The sequence below is a fragment of the Caloenas nicobarica genome, chromosome Z (assembly GCF_036013445.1).
Source record: "Caloenas nicobarica isolate bCalNic1 chromosome Z, bCalNic1.hap1, whole genome shotgun sequence".
In the NCBI taxonomy this organism is placed as follows: Eukaryota; Metazoa; Chordata; class Aves; order Columbiformes; family Columbidae; genus Caloenas; species Caloenas nicobarica.
The window spans coordinates 36,051,792-36,072,062 of NC_088284.1; the positions used below are offsets into that span (position 1 = coordinate 36,051,792).

The window sequence follows — 20,271 nt, forward strand, 5'->3', positions numbered from 1 at the left end:
GATAAAAAGCACTGCACTGGTTAATGACATGTTCAAAAATTTTTTAACTCAACGGGTTTCACTGATCTCTTCTTTTGGAAGTGGGTTACTTTTGCTAAAATATCTAATTAGTATTTAGGGTTCACATTTTCCTCAGAGTTTGAAGATCCCTAGCCTAAACATTTAAAGGGATTCTCATACAGTTTTTTACTAAATCAAATGAAACACTTAAATTTTAGCTTCTGTTTGACAAATAGTTTTCAAGAAGAAAATATCATCTCATATCTGATAAAACATAAAATATTCTTAAAAAAAAATACTGCTTTGAAACACCTAAGTTCTCTACAATTTATCAGAAAGATGTTTCTCCTATGAAGTGTAAAAGATTACTCATGTTAAGGAATGCTACTGAATGAAACATGATACAGAGCAACAGCTTGGACTTCACATCAGCCAAAGTATTCTGCAGCTCAAGATCAAACTCCTTGCCTCAAAACAATTGCAGTATTTCGGTTCTTTAAGCTCAGAAGCCAATATACAAACCACTCAAATTCTTTTGTACTTTAATCTGCTGGTTTGGAAATAGAAAATCTGTTCCAGCCAGGTGAGAAATCCTAATGACTTGTCATGAGCATGGTATCAGTTCAAATACCTACTCAAGGTCATTTGACTTCCACTGTCTGGTCAAGATACAAGTGTTTCTTCCAAAAGAACTTCCTTATTTTGAAACAAACTAATTCAGTTCCAAATACTTCACATACTTGTTACTATTTTTAGTACACTAGTGATTTTTGTCTTATTTTCTTTTTGCATCTTTTGCCATTGACGCAAAAAGATGTTCACAGATGGGGTAAGGTGACTGCAGAGAAAGCAACAGTACGCATAAAATGCAACGGAAGAAATAAATTCTGTATATGTAATTCTCAGTATTTCAGGTATAACACCAAGAGGTGCAAATGTCATTTTAAATGAAAGATTACTGTAGTAACAGCATTTCTCAAAACTAGAGTAAATAAATAAAACACTTTTTTCTTATAGCTGGGAATATTCAAACAAGACTGTTTCTAAATGTTTGAAAAAATACATAATGTCTGTTTGAAATTCAGAAGAGAGAGATCCACACAGCATTTAAATTACATAATCATAGCATTTGAAAGGCAACTGCCAGCCTTAACTGGAAAACCCTGTAACAATTTCAGTTCTGAGTAATATAACATCAAACCATAAACAAAATAAAACAAATTACTTCTTGAAACTAAGTCCTACTCTGAGAATATTCAGATATCTCCAATTTTGCAATTATATGTGCAAAATTACTACACATCTCCCGCCTTATTTTATTTTTCTTCAGAAATACATGTTCCACCATAGCTTTCAAGTCTTAAAAAGAATATGTTTTCTTAAAAATAATATGTATTCTTCAAAAAAGAAGATGGGATTTGGAAATGGGATATTTCCCAGGTGAAGAATGAAGAGAAACATCCTCAAAGATCTTTCTCACTCCCTTTCCCATCACTCACTGCCCACATGTTCTCCCTCTTCCATTAATTTTGTGTCTTGCTGGTAACTTTCTGAGATAGTATTTCCCAATGAACTAATTACAACTAACTGAGTCCTGCTGACTGTCTCTCACCAACTCTTCTTGCTACATGTTGGCCTAATATATATATCAGCAAGATCATAGTCTAGATTATGCATACTACTGCACACACAGTCTGAACCACACTACTAGCAGGGAACGGTATCCTCACTGAAACAATAAAATAGATTTGAACTTTATTCCAAACATTCATTAAACTCCTGTGGAGATTTTCATTTGCACATTCAAAGGCAAAGAAGGAGTCCTAAAAGATGCAACTTCTTAAAATACAAGAACCAAAATACCGTTGTTTAAAACCACACAGGTTTTTAGAGCAGTCATGAGAGTCTTACTGGTTTTCTCTGCCCTATATAGTAATGATGGTTTCTAAGGGAAGGAGTTAGCTTCTTGTTATTGGATATGATTGAGAAGTTTATTCCTGGAATAAACTTTTGGAAGTATTTATTCTTGGAATAAATTCTCAGCCAGTTCTTAGAAGAAACAATTTCTCCAAAATATCCCAATAATATTTTAGCTCCCAGAGATTTGTGAAACTAAATACGCCCCAGCCAGGCCTCCTGGTATGTTGTGTGGCTTTTTACTACCAGAAATCTTCTACACAGAAAGAATCTCTACCAGTGCTCAAAAGTAGGCATATGCCAGTTTTTCCATTTCTACATCACTATCCCAGTTCTGAACTGAAACAGGGAAGATATGGACCATTCATAAGCCGCATAAGAGTGTAAAACCCTGAACGGCACTGTAAAAACCACAAGTCATACTAACCGCACAGCAAGAATGGGGAAGGTCAGCGTTCCGGTTCCACACTTGCTGTGTAGGATAAGGATGTTCTCCATAGGTGATACAAAGAGAGTAGGTGTGAGCAGTGGCACAGATCTGTGAGGTTGATAAGGTGCTTAGAGAGGTGGTGCAGTCTCTCCATAAACACTGCCTCTTGTGAGACACACAGACACAGAGGCTCCAAAGCTGTTGTATCAAGCTTTTGAAGAACCTTCACACTCCTTCGCACACCCTTGTGTCAGGCAAGAGAAGAACTCTGAAACATCATGGGCCAGATGTCCTTCAGGAAAATATCCAAATTCAGCAAAGAGCAATTTATTTTTAGGCCAATTGCCCTGGAATGCGTGGTGTATGTCTAGTGTTCTCAACATATGTATGTCTTTTCCTCGGTAATATGTTTTGAAGGAACTGGCTAATTTCATCCACATGAGCAAGAGGAATGGAGTTCCTAAGGATATTAAATTTCCCCACATATCATGAAAACAGGCAGCTAAGTGAATGGGTACTTTTAAGGATTTCACAAAGAGAAGGACTGCTGATTAGAAAACAAAGCATCCACACAGGAATATTCCCCTCAAAATGTAAATTCTCAATAAGCTCAGTTTTAATTTGTTCTGCTGCTCATAGGACTATGTGTTTTGCTCTAGTTGTGTAAGCCTCATCTCACTTCCCTCAGCTTCCTCCTTTCTTTACCTATCTATCCTTCCTCTGCAAGGGAGTGGGGGCCTACTCTTTTATGTTTCTCAGACTCCAAATTGGAAATATGGCATGTGAATAGGAACCACACACACTCTGGGGCAAGACAGTGACAGCACCAGTGATGAGGGAGAGTATAAGGAGCTGCTAAAAAGCTTTAAGTTTGGGAACTTCATAGTGATAGACCTCAGGCAGATGGGATATGGGTATCTCCAGACATGGACAAGCAGCAGTAGGGAGCAAAGGCAGGTGGTACTGACATACTGTGATATGTGCTTTGAAACAATCTGGAAGTAGCAAAGTGGTCCAGGTGTGGCACAAAGCAAATGGTACTTGCCCACTATTAACACAAAGTAGCAGAGTATGTGTAAGCTCAGAGAGCAGAGGTGAGTGTTTAGGAAAGCCGCTCTGCAAGGCCAAGGGGCTGCAGCTCTGCAGCTTCAGCAGTACTCATATGGCTTTCAATAAACACCAGCATTGCAAAAGACCAATGTGCAATGACTTATATGTTGAAGAAACCAAGGAAGCCATAACTGCAAGGATGCTCCATCCCTGGGAGTGTTCAAGAGCAGGTTGGATGGGACTTTGAAGAAATCTGGTTTAGTGGAAGGTGTCTGTATGGGAATAGCACAAGAATGGCAAAGAGGCTAATTGTAAATACGCTCAAACAACTGCAGCTGGAGTGTAGAAAAAACACATACATCACACTAATTGTTTTACTGGCCTTGTGTGCTTGACAAGGCGAACCTCTGTGTTAGATAACATAGGCCTGTGAGAAACTCTCAGGCACCTTATCATTATACCTGAGATTCCTGCTTTGTTGTGAGAAAGAGCAGAGCACAGCGGAAGGCTGCGCCTGCTTGAAGCCTTGAAATACAAGCGAACGCAGCAGGCCCAGTGATCGTCTATCGAGGCTGAATTCTGCAGCACCTGCGTCTCTGCTTGTATCACCTCTGCCCAGGAGCTTAGGCTGTTTCGGAGATCCCCCAGTAGCAAGGTAACAAAAATAAATTTGCTCTTTGCAATTGCATTTGTGGCCTCTGGTTGTTTCTTGCAACCTGCCTGCGCTGGCTCACACAGTGTCCCTGCCCATGGTGGGGGGGTTGGAACTAGATCTTTAAGGTTCCTTCTAACCCAAACCATTCTATGTTGACAGAAACTGTATATATCTCACTGACAATAAAGTAGAATAACTGCAGAGATTAACACCATGTATCAGTTAAACTAAACATTTCACTTGACACGAAATATTGCAGAAGCTCATCACAGTACCTTGTCTACATGGAAAATTAAATCCAGTTCACAGACATTTTCAAAACATTTGTCTAGTGTTTCCACAAATACCTGCAAAGATGAAGAAAAAGCCAGAGGTCAAGCTTTAACAGAAACCCATTTGGTGTGAGGTTTAACGAAAACAAATATAGGAAAAACCAAACCAAACCAAACAAACAAAACCCTCACAACAAAAAAAAACCCCAACACACTGTGTAGATTTTAAAGCATTAAAAGCAACTAAAGAAAAGAAGTGGTTAACATTGCTCTGTCAACAGCATGTTATCTGTAGAGGACAAAACAGTATGAACAAGTCGGTTTATGTTATAATTCTGCTAAAAGTCCCACAGTTTTAAACAATAGTTACATCTTGAAAAAACAGTAACATCACCTATGCTACATTTTTCTCAGCTGTGCTTCAAAGTGCTTCTTCCCATTTCATTAGAACCCAATCATTAAGCAAATATCAGCTCATTTTTTCATTACTATTATTATTATTAACAATTACTACATTGCAGCCATCTCCTGGTTACCAGACTACTGTTAACTTTGCCATACAGAGACACATGTGCAGTGCAAACACTCAGCATCATGCAAGTTTGTAAGCATTACAGCTTCCAGCAACAGTATAGCAGCTTTCACCTGGTTTAGACCTGCTGAAGTCAGGATGGACCAAGGAAAAAGGTAGTTGTCTTAACATCACACCCGCTGATCCTGCCAGGCATACCACCACATAAATTTAGAAAAGTCCAGCAGTTTGTACCCACGTAAATAACACCTCCCTGAATCTAGAATGTAAATGCACAAAGCAGAAAAATCCAGCTGCGGAAGTCCAGCCACTGATGATCTCTGCCAGATACGGACTTCATGTTACTCTGCTCTGGGTGCTTCTGAAACAGATTCCTTAGCACTGATGTTAGTCAGCTTTGGCACACTAGGAGCATCCCACCATCCAGTTAGGCCAGATAATTAAAAGATGACTGTACTTGCACTCCCAAGCTCCTGAATGCCAATCACTATGTGCTTGTGGTGAGTGCTGACAGCTTTAGAGAGGTATAAGCACAGTTCCCTTTGTGCAAGGGATAGCTCCTACTGACTTAGATGTGTTGAGATGTTCAAGCTAAACACATGCTTGAGTTTGAGAGCATGTCCTCAAATTTAAAAATAATTTCTGCAAGAATTTAAAGATAATTTATTAATGGCTAGTAAATAAGCTGCAACTTGTGGGAAATTTTAATCTCACGGTTTATATGTTTCAAGGCTGTTTTGTCACATTGTGTTTAACGTTATTTATTAAGTTATCACTGTATGCAATTTTTTTTTTTTTGCAATTCTAAACTCAAACTCTAAAGCACCAATATGGAAGAAGTTAAACATCTGGTTTTGATCTCTCTCTTTTCAATGAGGTTTATTAATCCCATCTTAGTCTTTGAGAGGAACCAGACTTCAACCTGCCTAGGCCCAGAGAAAGAAGATCAAGAAACCATGTTCTGCTCATGAAAATAAAGTGGATAAAAGGCCTGCTTCTATAGGTATATATTTATGTCTACAGACCCACTAAAACAGGTCTACTTGACATCAGCCCCTTACAGTTGTCTACCTTGCATATCAAGAAAGATTACTTTTACATCTGAATAACTGGTCTCAGATCCTGCTTACACAATAAAAGAGGATCATATTCTGCTGTTGCTATTACAACTATTATCAATATCCATTTTAAAGTCAAACTACATCTAACTGATGTTCCATGCATTTAGAACAAGGATTATTCTTTAATATCAAAATACCAATTCATAACTGAAACTAGGAACACAGAGCATTTTCACAGGTAGACTCAAGACAACAAGGTTCACTGGCAACAGCTAACAAAGTAATTAATATGCTTCTGTTAAATTATATTGAAGCTAAGTGAAGCAGATCTTTTTTTTTTCTTCAAGTAGTTGTGACTTTGTTGTGATAGTAACAGTATTCTATAAAGAAAGATGCAAGCAAACAAAAAACCTATGTTAAGCAGAACTACACAGTTCATAACCATGTACAGCCAAACAAATGACCAGAAATGTTCTCTTACTTTCCTTGTACCTTAGGAGAATGTGGTTACAAGGATGGTGCTGTTTGATATCAGCTGCAGGCAGAAGATTGGAAACAGAGTGTAAACAAAACCTTTATTCAAAGGCTTTAGTTACAAGAGCTAACAGTTTGACACTATTTTTGAAAGAAAGTAAAATATTCCTCATATACATCACTAAATTTGCACATGAATTTACGTAGTGACTTTGACATCCATCTAGTTCCTTGGAAAATAAAGGAACAAGTTAAAAACAAAACCAACTCAAAAACCCTCAGAAAAGGCCCCCACAGCTATGTGTATTTAGTAGCAGTATGTATGCCCACAAATCAGAAACACCCAAGTTTTATCTTTGTGATCTTCCTCCAGTAACTAGGGCTTCTCCTATAACAACACTTGACTCATCGTTACAACAGTAACTTTTAAACCTTTACCCGTTACACAGTGACAACACCACACACTGAATGAACTCTCAGATTTCTACTCAAAACTCACCACCAGTAATGCACACCAAACATTTTTTAATCTAAGGGAAATCAGCTGGCACTGAGTATTCTTCAGAGAGATTTTTCACCAGGATTTCTCATGGAAACTTCCTCAATCCTCCATTCATGGTGGAGAGTTCACTCAGAGTAACGACAGCACTGACAAGCTATACATCTATTATGAATCTATTACAAATAACTGGTCTTTAAAATTATGAATCTGCACGGTAAACTACATTTTTTACACTAACATTCTTTCGGCAATTTTAAGATGCCTTCAAAATAATCACTATGGTAAATAAAATTAGGGCTCCTTTCATCATAATTTTAGTCAAGAGTCAAATGAATTGCCCACTATGGCACACAGTGCTGGAATTTAAGTACTTCAGTAATTACTTCTGATGCTGCAGACTTGTCGATTAAAATAACCAGAAGAGAAAACACATCAATTGTTTCGGGACACACACACCCCCACACATCAGTTCAAAAGCATCTTGTCATGTTATTGGAAAAGAAACATAAATAAATAAATGAGTCAAATAGCAGGAAAAGAAGGATACATGCACAACGTATTACGAGCTCCCCCTTGTGCTTCATTTTTGAAATTGTAATCCTTCATAGTTAAAAGAAAAACCCATTCACACCTCTATGCAAATAAACAGGAAAAGATGAAAAGACAAAAACACACCACCAACAAAATCTACACAAAAAACCAACCACACCTTTCTTTTGTAGTAAATATGCTTTAATAAAGCCAGATACACACCTGGAGAATAAAGTATATGAATCAAAATGCCACATTGTTAGTGGAATAAAACTTACATTAATATGGGGAAGATAACAAGTCTAGCAGAAAAATCAGAACACCTAATCAATTATATGCCTCTGATGCCAGGCAACATCAAATGCTAACAAAAGCAGGTACAAAAAATGAAGTAAAAACAACAGGAGTAACTCACATCAGGAATATCCCATCCTTCTTCTTAGGCTAAACAGCAATGGTAAACTTTAAGACAGAAATAATTCAATCTGCCCATGGAGAGTCCTCTCCATCAGTGCTTTTGACTGTTCAAATGCTACCTGAGACTCCAACTAGGTTAGAACATAATAGTCTGATCACATAGTGTGACCAGGCTAGGGGATGAAGGGATTGAGAGCAGCCCTGCAGAGGACTTGGGGGTGGTGGTGGATGAAAGATTGGACGTGACCTGACAATGTGGGCTTGCAGCCCAGAAGGCCAATGGTATCTCGGGCTGCATCAAAAGGAGCGTGGCCAGCAGGTCAAGGGAGGTGACTCTGCCCTTCTACTCTGCTCTGGTGAGACCCCACCTGGAGTTCTAGGTCCAGCAGAGGAAAGACATGGGCTTGTTGGAAAGGGTCCAGAGGAGGCCACCAAGATCATCAGAGGGCTGGAACATGTTCCTCTGCTGTGAGGACAGGCTGAGAGAGTTGGGGTTGTTCAGCCTGGAGACAGCTCTGAGGAGACCTTATTTTGGCCTTTCAGTACTTAAAAGGGGCCTATAAGAAAGATGGGGTCAGACATTTTAGAAGGGCTTGTTGCGATAGGACAAGGGGTAATGGTTTTAAACTAAAGGAGGGGAGATTCAGGCTAGACATAAGGAAGAAATTTTGTACAATGAGCGTGGTGAAAACACTTGCACAGGTTGCCAAGAGAGGCAGTAGATACCCCATCCCTGGAGACATTCAAGGCCAGGCTGGATGGAGCCCTGAGCAACCTGATCTGGTTGAAGATGCCCCTGCTCATTGCAGGGGGTTGGACTAGATGAGTTTTGAAGGTCTCTTCCAACCCAAAATGTTCTGTGACTCTATAGCCATACACAAGACTGGTTCCTTTTAGGAGTGACCTTTAATAAGTCATCATTCACTATCATTGCAAGCATATGAAATCAACTACAGCGTTTTCACAGCCTTTCTACTTGGGAAATCCTTGGGGTAGCCACTGCATTTTCCCACACTTACACTGACATCTCTGCTTTCTTTCAATTTACTTCTTTTAAAACTACTCGAAGATTATACAGAGAATGCCAAGATTACAGTGTAAGGGAAAGACTGTACAAGTCCTGCTGATTAGTCAAAACAGAAGTGTGCTACTTCTTTCAAGCAGACCTACCAATAGACCTAATGCACTACCAACAAGGCTTTTTAGGTCAAAATGTTCTTTTTGTTCTTAATTCCTGCCCTTTACTTTCCACCCAGCCCTAAAATAAACCTATAGTGATATCAGATTTATTCCGTTTACAAGAGAGAAAACTCTTAAGTGCTAGACTGAGTTCCAGGTTCATTTCACCAGTTTATTTTCATGAGATCATAAACTGTCCTCTATATAACTACTTAAACAATTCACTGTACGTATGATTCATAACAAACTCCAGATGGTTTACTCTTACCTGTGTTGTCTCTGAAGTACAGCAAAGATGCACGAAAACAGCTCAACACTTCTCAACAAAAATCAGACAAGCTTATTTGCTTGAGTACGTGTGTATGTGTATATACTGCCAGTCTGCATTGCACATGGGATTAAGATGTAATAATAAACTTTCTGAGGGCGCTTTTCCAGCGCAATATACATTTAATTCTGATTGCTAAGAGGATGACACAGATCCTTCTTGTGAGCCAGATTGGAAATTTAAAAGGTTTAATTCATCTCCGTGTACTTTCTACAATAATCAGCTGGTTGAATTATAATTATCTAGAGAAAGGGGACTACTGAACAGCTGCAGGTGCTGTGGTGAGGATGTATTTATAAACCAAATCATACAGGTCAGAAAAAGGTGAAGTATTTCTATAAAAAGAAATAGCATTTCTATTATTTCTCCTTCCTTCAATTAACTATACTAGCATGTAATTAATGCTTAATGCAAAGGCTGTGCAATATAAAGACTGAGAGATTGAAATCCATCAAAGTACTTCTGGCAAAAGAAACAACACCATTTTAAGAAAAGTTTAAGATCTCCCGTATTCAGAGAGTTTGAAAGCTGTACAAATATAGGTAGTAGTAAGCTCAAGTAATTTGCTTTAACACCTTAAAGTAGAATCTAGGTTACACTGTGTAACTGGAAATAACTGGAAGCTACTGATACGAAGTTTTTAATATACCATAATGAATAAAACATAGTTGAACTAGCATAGTAGCCCTGCAAAAACAGCTCAGACTGACTGACCTAGATAGCCTTTCCTATCCTTACTATCTGATTAAGCATAAGATACTTATTACATCCACTTTATCTGAAAAACATCCAAAAGTCACATGAAATGTTAGCATACTTCTTTTCCCAGTCCATAAATATTTTAGCACTTCCAAGTAAAAAGACACACTATGCAACAAGCAACTAAACAACTCTGTACAACAAACTGCTAAGAACAGGTAAGGCCATTGTATCCCTCACTCAGTAACTTGCACTGTTCAGATATTGCAGAATGTTTCTACGACCAAAGACAATATAGGAATCTAGAAAAAGTTTCCTTCCCTGCACACAGCCACTCGGAAAGACAATTTGGATCTACTGTCCAGAAGAGTACTGTACACTGAAGAGCTGTTCTGAACACTAACAGGTGACTATGAGAATCTACTCAGCTCCAGGAAAGGTCTGCAGGGAACTGTGAGGCCTTTAAAGCTCACAGTGCTTTCCGCAGTGAAATAATCAATAGATACAGGCCCACATCTCAGGATACCACAGAATTTACTTATGTAATAAATCAATTATCTTGATGTGCAAGCTTTCGAAATGCTTAACAGTAAGTGAATCTTATATATATACACATACACAAGACCCATTTTATGTAATGACATAAATCACTCACGGTGTGAAACTATTTTTTGCCACATCTGACTACACTAACAATCATCAGTGAAATTGTTTATGTGCAAATTTGAAGTTGAAAAATCCCTGGTGTCATCAGAGTTCTCTTGTCATATGAGTGTTTGTATTACCAGACATGACTTTTGTTGCTGAGTTGACACAGGCATATATAACAGTTTAAATCATGCATGCTTTACTGGAAACCTTGCACAAGACATTGTGTTTGAGGAGTCAGTGATCTTGAACAGGTCATGTCTGCTCTACCGGGCTTGAAAAGACTATATCTTATTAATGTAATTTGTAACTTCTAATGTGTTTGGGAAAGGTACACTGTAGGTAGATCAAGGAGTGAAATGTATTGATCCTAAGTGGTTATTGTATGTTTAGGAGTTAGTGATCCACATAACACTTAACCTGAGTAGGTACAGGCCTGTGCTGTGCTGCACAAATTCCTTGGCTGCAGGATACTCTGCCAGCTCACTGTAATAGAGGTGCCTTCAGGCAGCTCCCACTTAGTACTGGTGATTACACCACCCGCATGGCCTTGCCTGTACCTCGAAGTGCAGCAAGAAGTTCCCATGAGAACATTCTTTAGGAGAAGAGTTGCTTTCTTGTGAGGAAACTATAAAAGAGCTCAGAGGTCAAAAAAAATAGAGGGAGTTTCTCTCTGTGGACATAATATGCTCTGTACAGCCACTGTGGGAAAATCCACCTGGGCTCCATTGGATGCTGTAAGAACATGGGATGTCCAGCACCTGAAGGGATGTAAGATTTACTACGTACTCTTCCTATTCTGTTTTATTGAACAGTTATTAAGCCATTTTGTTGTTGAGCCTTTCTTACTAAGATCCAGAAAGAACCTGTACTCTCTTCCTCCTTATCTCTCTGCACCCACCCCATGGTGCAGAACATATTCCTAGGGCAGCATTTGCATTCATTTTCTAGGGTACATCTGTCCAAAAAGCTCATAAGCCACAAGCAAAGTTTCATCTAAAGTGGTTTTAAATGTGTTAATCCATTATCTATTCAGAGTGAATACATATATATGTGTATACGCACGCACACACACAGAGCTTTACATATCAAAGTTCTCATAATCTAAATTTGTCTAGGAAATGTTTGAACCGCACCATTTTTACCTGCAGCCAAAACAAGGCCTTGAAAATCTGCAGAAAAAGTAGCTGCTGATTGTTCACTGCATTCCAAACAACCTGTTTCCTTACTCTCTCATTAACTTGGGAAACAAGTTTTTCAAAGACAGTCCGGAAAACTGCAAACAGTCTAAAAGTAATACTCAGCACTTTGGGTGTGTTCACAGCATGAAAGCTACCTGCACTTCCAAATATTACAGAAAAAGATACAGCTAAATATGGGAGGTCTAAGCTACTTAGCTGTAAAATTCCACTTATTAAAAAAACAAGCAGCAAAAAAACTTACTTGTATGAGGTCTAAAATGCCAAGCTCACTTTCTGAAGAATCCACACAGAAGACAAAATACAAGGTGGCATAGTGTCGGTAAATGAGTTTGTTATCAGACCCACCTATTAATCTAAACAGGAAAAAAAAAGAGGAAGGCTTAAGTTCGCATCTCAGGATAAGATGAGCAAATCCTCACAGTTATTTCATTTAATAGAAGGCCTATTGTTAATGGATCGCTGGAGCTTTCCCAAATACAACTGTACCATTTTTATTTTGTGATATAATTACAACAGAAGAATACTTACCAAGACAGCTCAAGTTACATTTACTATACAAGCACAGTTATTTTTACCCATATGGATAATAACTGCATCAACATATGCACCTTTTTCTTAAAATGACTTCAAACAGATCATGCAGGTTTATCAAAAAGTGGGTATTAAACTCACTTCTATTGCACACGAGTGGGCACTGTACAGGTATTAATCTGCTTTACAGATTAACAGAGCATATGCCTGTGAATCCTTCACTGCCCTTCTCAGAGGAGCATCAACAGAAAAACAAAACTATAATGCAGACTGGCATCTGGATTACAGAAAAAGCATTAAATTGTGTTTATGGTCCACTTAATAAGGAAGAATATGTAATGCTCTTGTGCTACAAAATGTCTGATATCTTCAGAAATAAGACTGTACTATAACCAATAGTTTGTGATGCAATGTTAAATTAACAGAAGCAATTAAATTTTTATGGACTCACTACTGAGTTACTGAATGAGAAGAGGTCTCAACAGGTATTTCCTTCCACTCTTCTGCTACGTAATTCCCAAAGAAGGTACATAAATCATAATAAGAGATATTCTTCAAATGACTGACATTTGCTTTGAGCAGTAAGAGGCCCACTCAAATAGAAATTAAAATATTTTGTAACCTAAACCTACATGGCTATGAACATCGTAATTCTCCCCTAATTCAATGGCAGAACTGAATCACCTGTTTGGTAAATTGTAACTCATCCCTTCACTTTCTGCCTTCATCATAGAAATAGAATATACAATAAGTAAAAAGAACAATAAATCTTTTAGGTCACTTTTGCTTCAGCACATTGCTTTGCATTAATGCTTGGGTGGGGGAGGAGGAACCCTTTGTTCCTAAAGAGCATGAACTATGTTTAAGAAGTATCAGACAAAAATACTACAAAGAAATACGAAAGTGGAAAGAAACGGCAACTGAAGCTTCCTTTTTTGTGCTTTGTTTACCAATTCTTTCAAATTCTTCAGTATACAGATTTGGTATATTATAAACTGTTGAGGCCTTTGGGTAAAAGGCAAACTATAAACCGATCCCTTCACTGAAAAAAAAAAAAAAAAAACCAACTGAAAAAATATATTGAACTGGTAACTCCAGAATTGAGCACTAGGAGGAAAGCCACAATTGTGTCCTCTGTCTTAAGTTTCTTCTTGTTGCACAGCTGTGGTTTTTTTAAAAGGCTCCAAATGGCTTCTGTCTTTCACTTAGAAAACTCAAACCAGCATGTTTCCAGCTTGTAATCATCTCAAGAACCTAACGATAGAATCACCAGTTGAGTCGTTGGAAGAGAATTATTTTAGTTTTAAAAATAATAAATAAATTGAGAACCATCCAGATCAATAAAAAGACACCATAGCTGACATAGTACAGATAAGCAAATGCCAATGCCTGCTCAAATGAAACCAGAAATCTTTAGATTGATTATAAGGAAACTGATTAGACATTATCTGCCTGGTTTTCCCCCCCATCTTGTGGCTGAAACAATTATAGCACTAGATATGATGCTGTGTCAGTTACAGCACTGGGAAAAAAAGTTTTATTGCCTAACTCATTTTAATACATATATATATATATTTATGCTCCAGTTAGTAAAGAATATGTATACCTGGTGCAACATATTATTCTTTGTGTATTAGAATATCTCAAGTTACATTATCAGTTATCTCAGTTACATTACAACTGTAAAAACAGTTATACTACAATCAGTAGTAATAATATCTGTTAGCTAATAAGTATTGGGCATTTATTTCAAACTTCATACTTACAATCCTCCTTCTAGGAAATTACAGACATTTTCATCACGTTTTGATACTAAATGGAAAGTTTCTCTGATAATTTGTTGCTGCGTATCTTCACTCTATGAAAGAAAACATATTTTGGTATCAAGCTATAATGGATTAACAATGCACAGCACATACAGCTAATTAACAGACTACGAAGTATATCAGCACCCTCAAATTATCTACTTCCGAAGCTTTAAATCTGCCACTTAAGCTGTATATTGTTTTTGTAATTTCAACGCAAAAATACATTTTTACAAGTTGCAGAAGAATACATTAGTGAGAAACACCTGTGAAAAAAGTGTTTGTTTATAAAGCAAAATTTGAAAAAAAATCTAAAATAGTTTGTTCAAGTAAACAGGAAGCCTTCTCAAGTATTCTAAACTTTTTCTATCTCCACCATAGCCTGAACAGCTACAGACATGCTTTGAAACTACTTTCACCCACAAACAGCAAAAAAACAAAGTATCAAAGGCTTGAAAGATGTGGGCAGGAGGAAGCTAAAAATCCCACAATACATAACTCTGACAGAAGTAGCTTAAAATACACCAGGTTCTCCTAAGCCATTAACTTTCCATCTAGCAGATCTGAGACATCACTGCTGAGTTTGAATTTGCTTGACTCTTCTTGGATCCCCACTGCGACTCCATCATTCCTGCACACTTGCTTTTGATACTCTTCTTAAGACCAGATCCATTTTTAACAAGTCTGTACTTCCACAGTCAAAAAATTTAGATACAATTCCTAAAATCCTACATTTGTTTTATACCACTGAACCCTAATCAAGCATAGATAGCCCCCATCCCTGCACAAACACGTAAGTCAGCATTTTAAACAACTATGTGAACAAACGCTCTGAGCAAAACTCATGCATGTATCTTAAATTATTTCAGCTAGAACAGTGCAGTACCCTGCACGACTGCTAAGCAATCAAAGCCTGGCATCGGTGTAGTTCATGTGTTGTTTTACAAACGACCTCTAGAAACCACAAAAAAATCACCAAAAAGCTCCAGCAACAGTAAATTGTCACATAAAACACAGAACAAGAAAGTACAGGTTCTTCTGCTCCTATAGTTTGTGTTCCTTAAATTGTGCCTGCCTTACTCTGCTACAGTTACCTCAGTTACTTCTCTGTATTTTCTACAGTACCAGGAAAGAGACAATATTTCTTTTTTCCTTAAGAAATTGAGATACTGAGCATTATAGTGATTTTGTTTTCAGAATATGCCCCTATTCACAAAGTTTTAAAAATGGTTTCACACACATACATATTAGAATTTCCCAATACAGCATTTCTAAGAGGGCATCAAATTCAGTCATCCATAGCAATGACCTGTATCAGTTATGCTCTCTTAAAGGCCTGACACTGCAAGCTGAACTGTCACAGTCACCACTTCTGCTCTGAGATGTAGAAGTAAGATACATCCCTTCCAATACAGTTAAATATGAACACAGTAATAGCCAGAATTGCAATAAGTGGCCACAAATCCACGTAAGTAATAGCACTACTGAAAAATAATATTTGGCTTATATAATTCTGGGAAGCATCATTTGTTTTCTGATGTTTTAATGCCCAAGGTCAGCCCAAGCAAAGCTTAGCTTATTTGCTTGGAAATACACGATCAAAACATCACCTGAAAATCTCTTATATCCTTGAATTAAATCAACTGTTCCCACTTTGCTTCTTAATTCCCTGTGGCTGCACTCTCCATCCAGATCAAGTGCTTGTGCTGCGTTTTCAGGGCTGCTTTGCTACTTGCCTTTTCCCATGTAAAACAATATACTGCCCTATTTGATTACATTTCTTTTTCATGTCAACTGTATTTTCACAGTATTCTGAAAGTTTCCAAAGGAAACTCTGCTTATTGAACTTGTGAGACTCTCAGAACTCATCTTCCCAATTCCAACCCCTCTGCCACAGCACGGTAGCACGCAGCCGAAAGTCAGGCTGGAAAGCCTGGCAGAGTTCAGAGCCCTGCTTCCACAAACGAGCTCGGTGGACCGACTCTGCGGTTGAACGAGGCTCCCTTCCTTCGCCTTCAGCACTATTAAAGGACAGTTTCCAGTGAAAAGAACACTGGCCGGGAGAAGAGTTTTCTTCGAAACCTCGTTTTCCCTACTGAGGGCTCTCAGAAGGTCTCAGCACCCCCCATTTTCCGCCGCCCCGGGCCCGGGCCCACGCCCCCGGCACGGCGCAGCACGACCTGCCGGAGGCGCCGGGGCAGGCCCGGGCCGGCAGGTCCCCACAGCCGCACCCCGCCAGCGCCGCTCCCGAGGAAACGCGCGGGCTGCACGGCGGAAACACCCGCCACCTCGGAACCGCCGGCCGCCCTCCGCCCCCGCCCGGGAACCAGCCCCCGCGCGGCCCCGGCCCGCCCGTACGTACGTAGCGCTGGTAGAACTTGGAGAGCCGCGGCTTGCCGTGGTTGTTGAAGATGAGGATGGCTTTGATCATGGTGGGATGCGGGGCGGCGGCGGCCGCCGAGCTCGCTGCGCTGCGGCTGCGCCCGCGCCCCTCCTTCTCCTTCTTCTCCTCCTCCCCGCCCTCTCCCCCCCACCCCCCCCCGCTCTCGGGGCGGCGGCGGCAGCGGGTCACGCGCACCACGCCGACGACGACCCGCAGCCGTTAACGGCGGAACGGCCCCTGCTTGCACGTGACGCGCCCCACGCCCCGTCACCTGACGGGAAGGCGGCGTCCCGCAAGGGACAAAACGCCTCGCGGAGCGCCCTGGCGTAACTTCCGCCAGGCGGGGAGCAGCATGGCGGAAGCGGAGGAGCAGCTGCCTGCCTCGCCTCAGAGTGAGGGCCGGAGCGAGGGCGGGGAGGAAGCTCTGGAAGGTGGAGCTGCAGCGGGGGCTGCCGACCCGGCCCCAGCTCCGGCCGGCTCGCCGAGCACCGAGGAGGCCGCCTGCGACACAAAAAAGAAAAGTAATGGGGCGAGAAGTCACCGTCGGGGCGGGCGGGCGGGCGGGTTTGTGCGGTGACGGGCAGGCCCACTGGCCAATGGGTGGTGGGAGCGGGTGGTTCTGGCCAATGACGGGGCGGGCGGCGGGTCCGGCGGCGGCGCTGGTAACCCTGGTTGGTCCCCCGCAGTTGACATCCTGCTAAAGGCCGTGGGCGACACCCCGATCATGAAGACCAAGAAGTGGGCGGTGGAGCGGACCCGGACCATCCAGGGCCTCGTTGACTTCATCAAGAAGTTTCTCAAGCTGATGGCCTCCGAGCAGCTGGTAGGGGCCGCGGCGGCCAGGCGTGCCCTGCGCCTGGCGGGGGAGGCCGGGGCCAGCCCTGGCAGGAGCGCTGCACACCCTGGGTCCCGCTGTCAGCCTGGCAGGGATGCTGTGTGAATCCAGGCATGTCTTTTAGCAGGAAACTTGGTTTGGGGGCACCAGTAAAACTCTTGCAAGTACATGCTGCAGTGTAAGGTTGAGACAGGCTGCGACTTGAGTGCACTCGGGTGCTCAGCACCAACTTTTCGCGGTGTCGCCATTTCTTCTGGTCCGATGCTGACGTGCAGAGCTGTGTGCATGCTGTGCAGTGGGGTATTTCAGTGAAAGGTTCATATGCACAGTGTAACTGAATAGAAGGAGTATTTGCTAAAAACTCTAAAGCGTTTGGGGTTGACTTTCTGAATATTGGTGTCAGTTTCCTACAGAACTTACTTCTCAAATATTTAATTACTGTCATGGGACTGATTTCTAAAATGGCTACCTTGGAATGTTTGCACTTTGGCAGCACATTACCAGTACTGGTTATGTGTCCCTTCCTGTGAAGCCCAAGTGGCCTTCTGATAACACTGCAAAGCTGGAACATTCAGAAATATGGTTGTACTCATTTTGCAATTAGCAGTAAACTCTTAACATCCATACACTTTAAAGTTTTCATTTAAGATACAAACTTAAGGCTGGACCCATTAAAATAGTCAAATGTGTAGCTACAGTGTAGGTGAAATCACTCTTCTTGGTTTTGGAGGCTCTTATTTAAGCATATAGGTATAAACAGTTTCACTAACCATCTCTTTCACCTGGAAATCATGAAGGGTTTCTTCTTCAGAAGGATTAATATTTAAAAGAAGACTAATAGTTCAGGTATTTACTCTTCATTGATATTCTCAACAGTTTAATTCATTAACTGCCATCTCATTATCCCAGGAAAAAAAAAATATAGGAGCATGGTGTCTTCCAGTGTGGTTTAAGCTTAAGGCTATACTGCAGGAACAAAGCCCTAGCAATTTTGTAACTCATGTTTGGAAATAGCACATGATACCCTACTATGCATTGCCACTTCACACTGCAGAACCCAAGGCCTTCTTTGACACTGTGGGCTAGCTACTATATGCATATTTACATTTGGAGCAGGAAGTAAGAAAGATGACTTTAAAAAAATAACACAATAACTTTCGTTTCTGTGACTGCTGATCTAATTGAGCAAATTTGGAATAGTGGGAATGGTTTGGAAACTTGAAACAAGAGTGAGAACTAAACCAGTGAGTGCATTTTGTGCTGCTGTATGGAAGACTAATGGGTCAACTTGCAGGAGAACACAGTCACCACGCTTGCTTGGTCCGTTTTCCCAGAAATCGCTCCTGGAAGTCACATTGCCCCTCCATACTGAAGTGAAAAATATTAATCTTGGTATTTTGGTGTGGACTGTAAAGATTATAAAATAAATGTTGAACAGAGGATGGATTTACCCACCTCTAGCTGCAGAATGTTTCATCTATGAGATCTGCTGGAGATTTCCATTTTCTGTTTTCATTTCTTGCAGTTCATTTATGTAAACCAGTCTTTTGCTCCATCTCCAGACCAAGAAGTTGGGACCCTCTATGAGGTGACTTTCATCTTAAATATCCTTTCCAGATGTGCTTAGCAGAATTTGTTAGTATACTTCTGGCACTTTAAATCTGTCACTCCCCCTAGCTATGCCGGTAATAGCTTGCATTCAGTGTAATGTAGTTTATATTGACATAGTGATTCTGTGATATCATTTGAAGAGATGTGACTTCCTGCAATCTCTGGAAATGCATTCCTTCACATGCAGTATGTTGCCATGCCTCCCATTATGATGGAGGGCTTTGTTATCAGTAACAGTAATCCATGACACAGTTATCTGGTGGCAGGGGGGTGGTTTGTTTTACTTCATGTATATGCTAGCTCATGAATAATCTAATGACTCTTGGATTTTTCTTTTTTTTTTTCTTTTTTCCCTTTTTTTGCAGTGTTTTGGAAGTGATGGCAAGCTTGTACTACATTATTGCAAAACTCAGGCATGGGGATGAATTACAAGCAATGAAGTTGTTTAGATGTTGTCTTCAAAAATGGAAAAGGGACTAACTTTTTTAAATTCAACCTGTAAACACACAGAAAGAATGATTTCTGCATTTCTGCTTATGGCTGTACATTTATAAAAATCTGCAGATGAATAGCATAAAAAAAGAGCTACCTAAGCTATCTAATCATGTAGCTTTTTTTCTGATGTAAATATAGGGTACAGAAAAAAAATCTGCATCTGCCCTCTATGGAGTAGAGCCAGCTCTCTTGCTGCTTAGTTGTCAGTTGCTGCATCTGAAGGGAAAGTATTTCATAGTTGTCTGGAGGTCTGGGCAGCTCTGTAATTCTATATACTGTATTGAAGATAAAAGTTCCTTTTTATTAAAAGGTATGCTTATTGTACATGTAGCCTGGGATTCTGTTTACTTCTGATGTGTTGTACATCTGTCATATGTGTTCTATCCTTTTTGAAGTCTTCATCTTGAAATGCATTATGTCATTTCAAGACAGTATTTTGATTTTTTTTTTCTCATAATTAACATGTAGGTTTTGGTATATACTCAAATTACTTCACCCTGTGCCTTCATTGTGTTGGTAGTGTTATGTACATCATTTATATGGCACAGCATAATGACAGGCCTCAGAAATGCTTTCCTCCCACCCAAATTGCGTAGTGATTTGTTGAAGTCTGAACACTTCAGCAGTCGCCAAAGGGTTTCTTTTGGCACTGTTTAATGATGAGAATCATTATTTGAATGATGCAGCTGGCTGTTGCATCTTTCAGTTAATGAG

At 40.1% G+C, this 20,271-nt stretch overlaps 2 protein-coding genes across 3 annotated transcripts in view; one reads left to right on the plus strand and one right to left on the minus strand.

Moving 5' to 3' along the window:
• Positions 1-16,728, minus strand: part of AP3S1 (adaptor related protein complex 3 subunit sigma 1) — a 35,553-nt gene extending 18,825 nt beyond the window's left edge. For both annotated transcript variants that reach the window (XM_065655841.1, XM_065655840.1), the window contains exons 1-4: positions 16,596-16,728; positions 14,195-14,286; positions 12,139-12,250; positions 4,328-4,399 (exon numbers count right to left, since the gene is read on the minus strand). In XM_065655841.1, coding sequence (XP_065511913.1) covers positions 4,328-4,399; positions 12,139-12,250; positions 14,195-14,286; positions 16,596-16,664 — 345 coding nt within the window. In that variant the 5' untranslated portion in view covers positions 16,665-16,728. The remainder of the gene's footprint in view (positions 1-4,327; positions 4,400-12,138; positions 12,251-14,194; positions 14,287-16,595) is intronic.
• A 198-nt stretch (positions 16,729-16,926) lies between these two features.
• On the plus strand, positions 16,927-19,881 carry ATG12 (autophagy related 12). The gene is made up of 4 exons (XM_065655842.1): positions 16,927-17,137; positions 17,303-17,439; positions 18,977-19,039; positions 19,428-19,881. Exons 1-4 carry the CDS (start codon positions 16,969-16,971, stop codon positions 19,485-19,487), a joined length of 429 nt encoding a protein of 142 aa, XP_065511914.1. The 5' UTR covers positions 16,927-16,968; the 3' UTR covers positions 19,488-19,881.
• Positions 19,882-20,271: the final 390 nt, after the last annotated feature.